Source organism: Apteryx rowi, unplaced genomic scaffold (genome assembly GCF_003343035.1).
Source record: "Apteryx rowi isolate R43461 unplaced genomic scaffold, aptRow1 scaffold_475, whole genome shotgun sequence".
Lineage (NCBI taxonomy): Eukaryota > Metazoa > Chordata > Aves > Apterygiformes > Apterygidae > Apteryx > Apteryx rowi.
In genome coordinates, this window is record NW_020450733.1 from 210,353 (window position 1) to 223,028 (window position 12,676).

The window sequence follows — 12,676 nt, forward strand, 5'->3', positions numbered from 1 at the left end:
CACGGAGACACCCAATAGGGGCTCTTTGTTTGCGGAGGGCAGGAGAAAGAAATGCCACCAATATCTGAGTCACTGGTTCACCAAGAGGCTCCAAAGTTATTTTCAGATGGAAACTTTTCCAGTTTCACATGATAATTTGGGAGGACTGGCTAATTCCTCGGCTCCACCCACCGCCTTGTAACACAGCTCCCTGCTGCTCTTGCATATATAGATAGGTATGGCCCTACAACTCGTTGCAGACAGAAGAGCCTTGAGACGGAGGAAACCTAGACTTACCTTCTTCTCGGACGCCTTCCACCTGCTGCTACCATGAAGAGGGAAATATTAACCCTGGCCTTTGCTCGAGCCGTCTTCGTGGAGTTCATTGCCACGCTCATCTTCGTCTTCATCGGCCTCGGCTCGGCCCTGAAGTGGCCGTCCGCCCTCCCCAGCATCCTGCAGATCTCGCTGGCTTTCGGTCTGGCCATCGGTACGCTGGTGCAGGCGTTCGGCCACATCAGCGGCGCCCACATCAACCCGGCCGTGACCCTTGCCTTCTTTGTGGGCAACCAGATCTCCTTCCTCCGGACGCTCTTCTACGTGATAGCCCAGCTGGTGGGGGCCATTGCCGGGGCTGGCATCCTCTACGGCGTAACGCCGGCCAATACCCGCGGCAACCTGGCCATCAACGCGGTAAGTCTTCCTACCTGGAGCTGATTCGTGTTGCCGCTCGCCTCCAGTTTGGGGTTTTCCTTCCCTTTCGAGCAAGGAGTTGGCGCCACCACCAAGCCGGAGAGCTGAATCTTTAAGCACGGTTGGTCTCGGCATGTTGTCCTTCGGGAGGAGAGGGATGGGAACCAGATAGGAGTAAACTCCAGCGTAGCCAGCAGAATATTGACATGACAGCTTTATTGTGTGGGGTAATGAATGGGGTGTTTTTTCGCCTTTAATAAGTGCTTCCTTTATCCTAAGGGCCCGAGTGAGTCACCCGCACCACTGAGATGTTCTTGACTACAGCCTCTCCTCCTGGAGATTAGCGCCAGGATAGGAGCCGAGCCAGGACGGAGAGGGGGAGGGATGCAGGGAGCAGAGTTCAGTGAAACCAGTTCGGGGTTTAGAAGCCCACCAGGACCAGTACGCTGGAGAAATGGAGGCGGCAAGAGAGAGGCCATGGAAAGGGGGTAGAGTAGCAGAAGAAGGTGAACGAGAGCCTCTGTGGAGTGATACACGGGAGGGCGCACAGAGCAGGGCACGGAGAGGACGAGAGGCAGGGGACGGCTCTTGGAGCAGGATGGGAGAAAGCGGGGACCCTCTGGGAGCCGTGGGGCTGGGCAGCACATGTCAAATCCTTGGGACAGCACTGGGAAACCACCTGAAATGGGAACAACGGAGCTCCTGCTTCCATCGAGGCCAGGAGGGGACCCCTCCGAGCAGCACGGGCACGCTGCAGAGGGCTCGATGGCAAGGATGAGGAGCTGCACCACCTTCATCCTATTCCCACGTGCTGTGTCCCAAACCAGCCAGCTTCAGCTACAGGGCAAGCTGCGATGGTTTAGGTCACTTTACCCCTTCCATGCCCAATGGGGTCAAGTCTGCTTGACAGTCCCCAGTGCAGGGGCACTGGGACAGCAACGGCCCATCTGGCGCCGGGACATTCCCTGTCCCCCCGCAGCGATAGGAGATCTTCACCCTTCCCTCCCATGCCCCTCTCCCAAGGAGCTGCCAGCTGCTCCCCAGCCTTTGGGGTAGCTGCTCCACAAAGCAGATGGGAGAAGAGTCAGGATTGGGACAATATGATGCTTTGCAATGACCAAGGCAGAAAGAAATGCGGGAAGAAAGGGATAATAGGTGACCAGGTGAAAAAGCACCAAGTGTTACGGAGACAGATAAGCAGAGAGATATGTGGGGTAGCGTGGTAAGGGATGGGCAACCTCTCCCCTTCAGAGGAAGAAGAGATTTGCAGTCTCACATCCCATCAAGCCCAAGCAGTGGCCAGCACAAGTGACAGAGCTCCTGGTCCAGCTGGGTGGGAGGACTTGGGCCACCCTTTGCGGGAAGCCGGGGCAACACCGAGCCCCGTAGCCTCGCAGCCGCTTAATTATCACCCCTCTCCACTGTTTGCAGCTCAACAACAACACGACCCCGGGTCAGGCCCTTGTGGTGGAGATAATCCTCACCTTCCAGTTGGCTGTGTGCATCTTCGCGTCCACGGACAGCCGCCGGAGTGGCAATGTGGGCTCCCCGGCGCTCTCCATTGGCTTTTCCGTCGCTTTAGGACACTTGGTCGGGGTGAGTGTCTGGGCAGAGGCACCAGCTAGGACAGGACTTCCCAAATATCCCAGCCCAGCGGTCCCTGAAGGGAGCTGCAAAACGGTGCCAAGGGCAAAGCAGCTTCCAGCCACCACAATCCCAACTTCGGCAAAATCCCCAGAGCAAGTGAATACGATAGGCAACATGATGCCCCTTAACTCCTGTATCCTTTCTGCACCCCACAGATCTACTTCACCGGCTGCTCCATGAATCCAGCCCGGTCCTTCGGCCCTGCAGTTGTCGTGAGGAGGTTCAGTCCTGCACACTGGGTGAGCGTTGGCCCCATGGAGGAGCCTGTCGGCATGGGAGGAGGGCAGTGAATCCCGCAGGTGTTTCCAGCCTCCGGAAAGGATAAAAGGGAGCTGGAGGACATGGGAGGAGGGAGCAGAGCAGCACTGCGGGAAGGCACCTGCGGTGCAAGAGAGGGGCGAAGGCCAACCTCCCCTGTGCACTGAGCCTGGGCATCATCTGGGCTCAGCGCAGCATATGGAGAAGCCCGACTTGGGCTTTCTGTTGGCCCAGCGCTGCCTGCAAACCTGAATCCTGCTTTTCAGCCTAGACTTGGCACCTCCTTTCCCTGCACACCACATTCCTGCACCCTTCTTTGCTTGACTTTTTCAGCAAGCAGAGGCGGAGGGGATTTCAGTCCGCGGGAAAGCTGCATCACTGCACATCTAGGAGATGTTGAGCAGCAAGAGATGCTGGCGTGATGGACAACCCAGTGCGCCGGCTCCCGAAAACTGCTCTCACCGCTCTCCTCTCCTCACATTGCTTTCCAGGTCTTCTGGGTTGGGCCCATCCTCGGGGCTTGCCTGGCGGCGCTGCTCTACTTCTACGTCCTGGTGCCCTACTGCATGAACATGTCGGACAGGGTGGCCATCGTCAAGGGCACGTATGAATCAGAGGAGGAGTGGGAAGAGCAGCGGGAGGAAAGGAAGAAGTCCATGGAGCTGACCTCCCCGTAGGAGCAGACGGGAAAGCAGAAGACGGGGAGGAAACCTCGCTCGCGGGCTCACGTGTGCGCAAACCGAGGCAACGAACAAAGCCAGCAACAGTAGACTCTTAAGCAAAAAAAGTCTTATAACTAAAAGACCGCCCGTGACCAAGAACAAACGGAGCATCGCGGTGTCCGTGTATATAATCTCCCGACGTGAGCGAGAGCACTAGAAACCCTCCTAGCTTAACGGTAGCCAGCGAAGCCCGGCGCAGGAGGCTCAGCCCAGGGCAGCCTCTCCGTCGGGTTTTGACTCCCGCTCAGCTGCATCCCTGCCTTTTGACGTGGGAGGCTTGCGTGTTTTGCAAAGAGGCCCGAGAGCACGTTTTCTGGCACATCCAGAATTTCGCCTGTGCGTTTGGTGGCCCAGGGGATGGAAACACCTGGTAGATACCGGGAAAGAAGGAAGACCACTCTGGGCAGGTGGATGCACCAAAATCCCCCGCTTTCTCCCCGCCGCAGGCCCACGTTGCTCGTAGATGCTCTTTCCTGCATTAGCTGGTGCTGGTGAGTCCTATTTATTCACGGCTGCCGGAAGAACGTGATTTTCGGATTTTGTGTTGAGATCCTTGTAATATAATGTATTATTTATTGTGAATAAAGGAAATTAAAAAAAAAAGAGTCATGGGAGAAAACCCACTCAGGCATCCGATTTTAGGAGCAAAAGGGGTTAAAGTGGGTGCAAAGCTCCAACGAGCAGGTGCTCGGACCTCGAATCCTGTGCCAGCTAATGGCCAAGGTCACGTTTGCCGTGGGGAAACAAGGCACCGAGGGCTGCCTTCCCTCGAGGGCATCTCCCAAGGATTGGGGCTGAAGCAGAGGTTGTAGGGAGAGGAGACACCTTTAATCAGACCCACTGCTCCTGCTGGAATAAAACCAGCCCTGCTTTAAGCTACGTGCCACAGCTGAAGGGGGATTTGCAACCGCAAGCTGCCTCGAAGGAGCAGAGGCCAAAAGCAAATTGCCGGCGCTCGGTCCGGTTGCGGCAACCCCGCTGCGGGGGCGAGCGGGCAGGTTTGCAAGGAGAAGGTGCTAAAGTGGTTAATGCTGAGGGACAGGAGGAGAAATGGTGCTGGTGTCAAGCCGGGGCACGAGCGGCAGCTCTGGAGGTTCCCCAGCCCCGGGATTTTGGACCAGGGCTCGGGGCTTTTTGGAGCCTGTCGCCGGGGCCGGTTTGCCGGGAGGAGCCCGGAGCAATCCTCCATGCCGGGCTTCGCCGGTATGACTCGGGCGCGACTTTCTGCCATACCAGTTCTCCCACACGGGCTCCGCGGGTGCCCTTAAAAATTGACCCGCAATCCTCGCCGGCCCCCTCCCCGGCGGCGCCGGCTGCCAAACCCACACCTTCGCCCTGACCTCCCGCCGCGGCCCGGCTCTTCCAGTTCTGCCACAAACCTCTGCCAAAGCAGCTCGCGCCCCATCCGGCGCTCCGATGCTCCGGCACTTGCCGGCCACCGCCGCGGTGGCTTCAGCGGGCTGCCGGAGTGGGAACCGCGGCCAGCCGGCGTGGGGATGCCGCGCGCCTGCAGCCCCTTGCTGCTGCTCCTGCTGCCCAAACCCACCGCCGCCTCCACTGCTGCCCCTCTTCTTGCCACCCAAAGATGAGTTTTCCGTCAAACAGACCCACACGAAGAGACGTTTTCCTCCAAACCGCCCCGTTCCCGGCCCAGCTGCAGCTCCGTCCTCGTCATATGGGTCATGCTGCCTTCGCTCGGCAGTGCCAAGGCAATTATTATATTTTGGTTTGTAAACCAGCCTGTCTCGCTGCACAAGCCCGGGTATGAGACCCTCTTCCCTCCTCCTCCCGGCCTCATCTTCCTTCTGCTTCCCCCAATTCCCAACAGGTGAGCACGGAGGTGGAAAACCCCTTGGCCAGGGTCAACCCTGCAGCTGGTTTTAACCCGACACCATCCCGCCTCTCCCCTCCTTGCAGACGCAATGAGGTTCATGTCCCCCCCCCCACCCCGTGCCTCAGTTTCCCCATTTGGAAATAAGCTCTCAAGCCCATTCCTCATGGGGGAACAGCCGCGCGCGGCGCAGGAGACGCACGGGAAGGGGACCCAGGAGTCCGGCCCCAGGCAGTAAGTCCCCGCGAGAGGGCGGCGGAGGGGCCAGCCCGCGCCGGCCCTGCCAACGGCGGGGAGAAGAAACCCAGCCTGGGTGTGAGCCGTCCTCCGAGATGAATCACGGATCCTCCGACGGGAGCTGGGCGTCAGCGCAAACGTAACCCAGAGCCCGGATTGCAAACGCGGAGGACGGCGGCAGAGACGCCGATCCCCCTCCCCGAGACGCCGGCAGGGCCAGATGCGGCTAAACCGTGGGAAAAATCCCAGCTTGAGCTGGGCTGGCTCAGCCGCGGTGACGGCACTGGCATCCCGGCACCTGCCAGCATCCCAGCTCCTGCGCTTCCACGTGCGCCCGGCCTTTCGGAGCGTCGGGATCGCGTTTGATCCGGGCTCCTGCCCTCGCCATCCAGGCCAAACGCCGGCACCTGCCGAGACCTCAGCTGTCCCAGGATGAGCCCGAGGCAGAGCCGGGAAACCCCGAGGTCCTTCTGCCTGCCCACGTATGGCAACCACAGCTCTTAAAACAACCGGAAAAAGGATATTTTTTTTAACATGGAAGCTTGCTTGGTGATATTTTTCAGGAGCGTGTTACTGCTGAGCAGCAGGCTTCCAAAATCCTCGGCAGAAATGGTGATTTTCGGTGAAATGATTTTATTTCAGCAGACACAGCAAGTGCTGCCATAAGCATTTGAAACCAGATTGGCCTCTAGGTCCTAATATTGCCCACTATTAGGCACATTATAACGGAGTTGCAGACACGCCAGGCTCATTTTCCCAGCTTCAGCTCCCGTTTCTGGGAAGCACCTTAGCATCCCATTCATCTCTATAAGGGCAGCAAATAGAAATACAAAGGGGGAGAAAAAAATGATGCAGTTACTCCATAAATATACCCACAAGCAATTTCCGTGCACTAAGAGAATTATACAGACTGTATTTCTCCTTGTTAGACAAGTAAAGCATCCTTTCCATTAGCCGGTAATTACCACACAGATTGCAAAATTCCTTTTTTTTTTTTTTCCTTCTCTCTGGCAGGGAGAAAAAGAAAACAGCTATTTTCACATGTCGTAACAGCCCCGAAACCTAATATCTTCCTACACAGCAGAGTCCTCTCCGCCTATTCAGCAGCGCTCTCCGGAGCGGCTCTGTTTGCACAGCGTTTAACGTTCCTGCAACACGACCGTCGCAGGGGCCGGGAAGGCACCAGGTGCTTAAAGAGAAGCCGGAGCCGGTGGCAATCTCCAGATCAAACAAAGATTGTTTGAAACGGGTTGCAGGTCCCTTTGCAAGGAGCAGCCCCGGCTCTCTCCGAAACGCTGCCCCTGAGCGAGAAGGGGATCACGCTGCGGTTTGGGAGCTCGTCCCTTCTGCCCCGCTGCCAGTCCGGCCCGATTTGGCGACCTTAAGTGTTTTGCTCAGAGCCGCGGCTTCCGATTTCACGTGCAAAGCATGTGGCCAGTCTCGCCCCGGCCTGCCTGCGGAAAACAGCCCGAAAGCAACAAAAGCAACAACAACAAAAAACACCCCAAAATTACCACGCACGCAAAAAAATACCCACAAGATGGGAAAGTCTGCAGAGCAGCGTTGCGGCAGGCAAAGCAGTACTGGAAAGCCTGCGAACGGCGCCGGGCAGCAAACCTCTCCGTCCGGGAGGGTTTCCACCTCTTTGCTGCAGAGACGCCGGTGCTCAGGGCCGGCTTGCAGGAGCTCTGCAAGCTGCAAAGAGGAAAACACACACAAAAAAGGGGGGGGAAAAAAAGGATAAAAAAGCCGACCGACGGACGTCACCTCTCTGCAGGTGCCCAGGGTTTTGCAAATCCCAAAGCCGCCCTGGGACGCCTCCGCGCGTCGCCTGGGCTCGTGCTGCGGCTGGAGGGAAGGCGCCAGCGCCGGCGGCACTCCCGGCACTTTGGCGGCAGCCGGGAGCCGGCTCACGGGGCCGCGGGAGCCTGACACCCCCCCCTTCCCTTCCCTTCCCGTTGCCGACATGCCTCAGCCCAGCTTTGCCACGGAGCCTCTGCCTCCGGAGCAGGCGCTGCAATTTGTATTTTGGGCGCCAGCGCGATTAGGCGCCCGGCCGGGGCCGCGGGAAACCAGCCCTCGCTTTGCTTTAGCCCGGGGTAAAGCATCGCTAAACCACATCAAAAAGCCGGGAACGTGCAGGCACGATGCGAGAGGTGCAGCACGGCAGCACGGGAATACCGGGAGAGACAGGCTCTGCCCCAAAAACATGCGATTAAAGAGGAGAAGGGAAGGGTCTGCCCCCAAAAAAATGTGCAATTAAAGAGATGTCCAGAGACCGGCCGCATGGGAAAGTCTGGAATAAATCTGTGCTGTGCCTCAGTTGCCAGCTTGACGCCCTCCTGCATCCCCCAAAACGCCTCTCTAAAGGCCAGGGGGGGTGAGAAGGACCAAATTTGGGGACCAAAAGGGGACAGTGGCAAGTGGATGCTCTGGAGAAGCATTGGCAGCGTGGGAAAGCCGGATCCCCAGGCAGCTGGGGCATCTCTTGCTGCCTTCTGCTGGGACGTGCCACCTGGAAAACCCTTGCGAAAACAGGATTTTGGGGGGAAAAAAACCCCGTGCTTCCACCCAGCCTGCCCAAAGCACCTCCACGGCGCCCCAGGCAAAATCGGGTTTCCTCGCCGGGCAGCGGGTGCCAAGTTTCGCCCTCGGCTCTCCAGGATATGGCCCCGGCACTGCCCGTTTGTTCCTAATCTCCCTCTGGCAAAGAAGCAAAGTCCAAGGTGGATGAACGAGCATAATAGGTCCTTGTGCCGCCGGGGTGGTGGCATCAACGAAAGGAGAGCCATAAAAGAGAGAAAGGGGAAACACCAAAGCGGTCGGCCTGACAAGGGGCACATTGTCGGGGAAGGTCAGCCCCGGAGCCGGGAAGGTTTCCCCGGAGCAGCGCGAGAGCGAGGAGGCTGCAAGGGGCTTCGGCAAAGACGAGCAGGGGATTAAACCCAGCCCGCTTAAACCGCAGCCCTCGGGAAGCCTCTGAGTTGTCCGAGCGCTAATTCCAAGCGGAGAAGCACGCCTGGGATTTGGGTCGGTTTATTCCGATTTGCAAAGCGCCCCCAGGCAGGGACGAGGCCTCGAGGACCCTTCCAGCACCCGGCAGCCGGGAGACGGGGCTGGGAACGGGCTCGGCTCAGCCGCAAGCCAGCAAAGAAGCACTAATAAATAAAATAAAACCGCTGGCAAGTGTCCTCCAGGATACGAGCCCTTCTCCGCTGCCTCGACATTAATCCTGTTTGGCAAGACAGCAACAGCTCTTTTGCCCACGAGCAAGGTGCAGCTGCAGGTTCATATAATGCCCTCTTGTGCAGCCGGGGGAAAAAAACCCACAAATAAATTGGACGAGAACAAACTGTCAAAAACGTCTTACAGAATTTGCCTTTTTTTTCTTTCTTTTTTAAAGAAAGCCGCAAATAAAGAAAAGCTGTTCCCCTCCGCCCTCCTCGGACCCATCCTTGCAACCACTTAAAGCAACGGGGATTTTTTCCCCGTTCCCAGGGGTTGTATTTCTTTGGCGACGAAACGGCCCTTTTCCCGTCGGAGCTAGAGAAAAACAAGCCCTTTCTCCACGATTTTAGAAGCCCTTGTTTTCAACTGATTTATCAGAATAACCGGCTGCTTGCTAAGCCCGATAGCCTTTGCTCCCTGCTTACAGAGATCAGAGCGCCTACGGATTTTGCCGGCTGCAATCAGCACCCGTCGGAGGTTCAGAGGGGAAATAAATATAAATGCTATCAGCGTCTTTTGTTCCAAGCAGATAAGAAAACATTTGCTGGGTGTTTCGAAAAGAAATCCCTTAAGAACAGTTAATCAGCGGGTAAAGCCCTCCTTTTAAGTGAAACGGGTAAATACGCACATTAGTGACATCAGTAGCCCTGGTTTTTTTTTTTAAAGGCGGCTTTGGCCCGGATTTCGCCACGTCGCCCGCCTTGTGCTTTTCCCTGGGATTTTGAGCTAAGAAACTGCGGCAGGGAGCTGCCGGGGATTCGTTAACCCGATCCGGCCTGGAGTTTTTTGCTCCCTTCTCTCCCGCCGGGTCCCCAAAGGCTCGTTTTTAAGTGGGAAAAGCCTGCGGCTCCGCTCCTGGCGCTGGTGGAAAGCTCTCTCCAGCCATCCCTGGCGGAGCAAACGCAGCTTCTCTGGCTAAACAAGCAAGTGACTCCCCAGGCGCAATTTGTCATCTAATTGCGCCAGCACACCCAGAATTAATTGCTGCATTTGCATGTGAAGACGTTCTGATTTATGGCCAGAGCAGGTTTCATCAGCCGGTTACCAAAGATCGCTGCCGAACCGAACCAAAAGGCGTCGCAAAGGGCCGGGAAAGGGCTCTGCCAGGCGATTTTTGGCAGAGCCCGAAGGACGGGGGTTATTCGATCGTGCGCCCGCCTGCCCGGGGCGCAGAGCGAGCCGGGGGGTGGAAGGGAAACCGCGGCCGCGCTCGCTCCGCCGCCCCCGCTCCCGCTGGAGGAGCCCGCCGCGGACCTTGCAGCCTCCGCGCGCAACGGCGGCTGGTCTCGTTAGGTTGTCAAAGAGCTTGATGATGTTACGGGCAGGGGAAAAAGGACCAAAAAAAAAAAAAAAAGCAGCTAAAAAAGCAGCTTGTTAAAGTTTTCTGAATCTCAAAGGCAGGGAGGGCGTCGAAAAGAAGGAAAGCATGAACCGCCCTCTGCTTCTTTTCCTCGAAGAAAGAAGCAGACTTCCAAAAAAAACAACAAAAAACCACGACGCTAGCTCAGGATCTGAGCAGACCGCAAGCGTATAGCTAGCAAAGGGGGGAACCAAACCTTTCTCCAAGCTCAGCCGTGGCACAGAGCAGCCCCAGGCTTCGCCCGGCCGAGGCTGGTTGCAGGGATTGGAGCCAAAGGAGGCAAAACGCATTAATCGCGCCGGGAGCGAGGGGCTTCGCGTGGTGCCCCATCGACCCCTATTCCTAAGAACCTATGGGTCCAAAGCAGCTAGTCATGGCCTGGTGTGCAACTCGGTCCCACCTCCACTTTCCACCATGCTCTTCCTCCCTGGCAGCAAAGGTCAAATAAGAGCAGAGGCGGGAGGCTGTGACCCCCTCGGCTCTGCGGCAAAGGTAGACCTGAGTTTCTGCCCCAAAAACGGGCACGGAGTGGAAAAGAGGCAGGAAGACAAACCACGTTGCTCTGGAGCTGCCAAAACACCTCCCTTTGATGTGCCCCCGTTTCAGCTCCCCCTCGCAGGGCAGTGCGGATTACCTTTTTCTTAATGGCTTTCCTTTGGCTTTCAAAGAACACAGGGAAAGGAAAACATGGGAAAAAGGCCAAAAGCAGCTGAAACCGAAACCATGCACTCAGCATCACCCCAAATGAGATGTTTCAGGTCCAACCGCTGACCCGAGAAGGTCTTTTTCTGCCCAGTTACGCCTTGGCTCTAGCCGCTGTTGGAGGCACAAGTGTAACATTGCCTCAAAGTGCAGCTTCCAAACCATGGGGCTGGGGGGGACACGTGGGGTGCGGGTTTTCCCCCCCATTGCTCTCTCTTGCACTTATTTGGACCCAAAATGCATCCCGCAGACCACTCCAGTCCCTCCCGCAGGAAACTCCTTGTGGAGGACCCCAGGGGGTGCATTCAAAGCCTTTATTGCTTCTTATTTGCAGGAAACCCATCCAAAATTAAGTGCCACCCAGCTTCACGTCGGCTGGTAGTTGCGTCTAAGGTGCCTCCACGGTTCCCCCGAGCCTGAGGGCATCATTGCACACGGAGAAGTCGAGGTGCACCAGCCCTACCAACCTCTCTCCGAGAGGGGAAACGGAGACCAAAAGCAGGAGGTGATTCAGCAGGTTCACACGGTATTTCAAGCACAGACTTAAGCCTGAGATCTGTTTCCAACCTGATTTGGGGCAGGTACTCAGTGATGGGATCAGGGAAGATCGGAGGGGACGGATGGGCTAAGGAGGAGGTCGAGTATCTAAGGCTTCTCCAAAGATGCACCAGGAGCCGTGGAAAAGCAGGGCTTTGAACCCAAAACCGACTCAACGGGGCTAGTGGCATCACCGTGCAGCCCCCCAACCCGGGGTTCTCCGTCCCCAGGGGCCAAGCGGGACGGACAGCAAAGCCCAGACCCTGCCCGTGTCCCCGGCCAGAGGGCTGTTTCGGGAGCCACGGAGCAACCTGGAGGAGGCAGACGGGGGTGAGGCAGACCAAGGCCATGCAGACGAAGGCTGCCACCTGCTGCTCAGAAAAACCTAAAAACGGGACAAAACCCAGCTCCGCGCCAGCCCAGCTGCCCTTCGCGGGCTGAGGCTGGATGTCTTCCCTTCCCAGCTCCCCATCGCTGCCGAGAGCTCAACGTTGCTAATTTGACGGCGTTGATCAACAGCCCGTGCTAGCGACGGGTGGGAGATCAGCCCGGGTCTGGCCCTCTCCACCCAGGGTTGAGCCAATTAATCCCGTGTCTTTCTCATCAGGCCACTTTTGGCCCTAATTAAGGCTCTTCTCGACTCGCGTCCTCTGAACACTAGTCATATTGTGACAGGGACAATAATTACGGAAATCTCTGGTAGAAGAGCAATAATTACCCAAAAGGTCCCACATGAGAAGACAGCAAGCGGCAGCGAACGTGGAGGCTCCATCCTGTCCGGTGGCGGTGTTGGGAGAGGGAGGAACGGAGCAGGCGCCGGCGTCTGCGGGAGCCCGGCCGGCTCCGCTCCTTCGCAAAGCCCCCGGCGCCAACGCGGCGAGGGCAGCCGTGGCCCCGGGCGGCTGCGACGGGGGTTTCTCTGCCCGTTGAGCACGAGCTTGTGCAAAGGCCACGTTTATCCCCCCCAAAAACAGTGAACCACAGAGATTTCTTAAGCCAAGAGCTCCCCAGACCCACGGTCCCATGGATGGTGCCCTGGATTCGGGGCTGCTCCGCATGTCCCGCACGGCAGAAACCTGGTCCAGACCCACGGCCGAGCACCAGGAGCCCAGTTACCCCCCAAAGCGAAGCAGCGCTAACGAACACCCCCACTTCTGATCCGGCCCGCTATTTTGGGGGACAAAACCGGGCTCTGCCCAGCGATGCTTGCCCAGCTGATGTGACATGTAACCCACAACTTCACAAATCCCTGATACCGCAGCAAGCGACAGCGGGTGCTTTTGTACCCAAATGCTGCTTTTTTTTCCATTTTTGTTCTTGCATTTCTTTTTTTTTTTTTTTTTTCCTCCCCTTTTCCCCACTCAAACCAAAGGTGTTCGGACGAGCGGCCCCGCAGGCCCGGACATCATCTCTCTACAGGAGATGCACTGTGGCAACGAGGCACCAGCTCACCTGGAAGGCAGAAACCGATAGGTCACTGCT

The 12,676-nt window shown here is 57.3% G+C and overlaps 1 protein-coding gene across 1 annotated transcript; it reads left to right on the plus strand.

The window, feature by feature from the left end:
• Positions 1 to 128: 128 nt before the first annotated feature.
• Positions 129 to 3,254, plus strand: AQP5 (aquaporin 5). The gene is made up of 4 exons (XM_026078225.1): positions 129 to 672; positions 2,104 to 2,268; positions 2,475 to 2,558; positions 3,069 to 3,254. Exons 1-4 carry the CDS (start codon positions 310 to 312, stop codon positions 3,252 to 3,254), a joined length of 798 nt encoding a protein of 265 aa, XP_025934010.1. The 5' UTR covers positions 129 to 309.
• Positions 3,255 to 12,676: the final 9,422 nt, after the last annotated feature.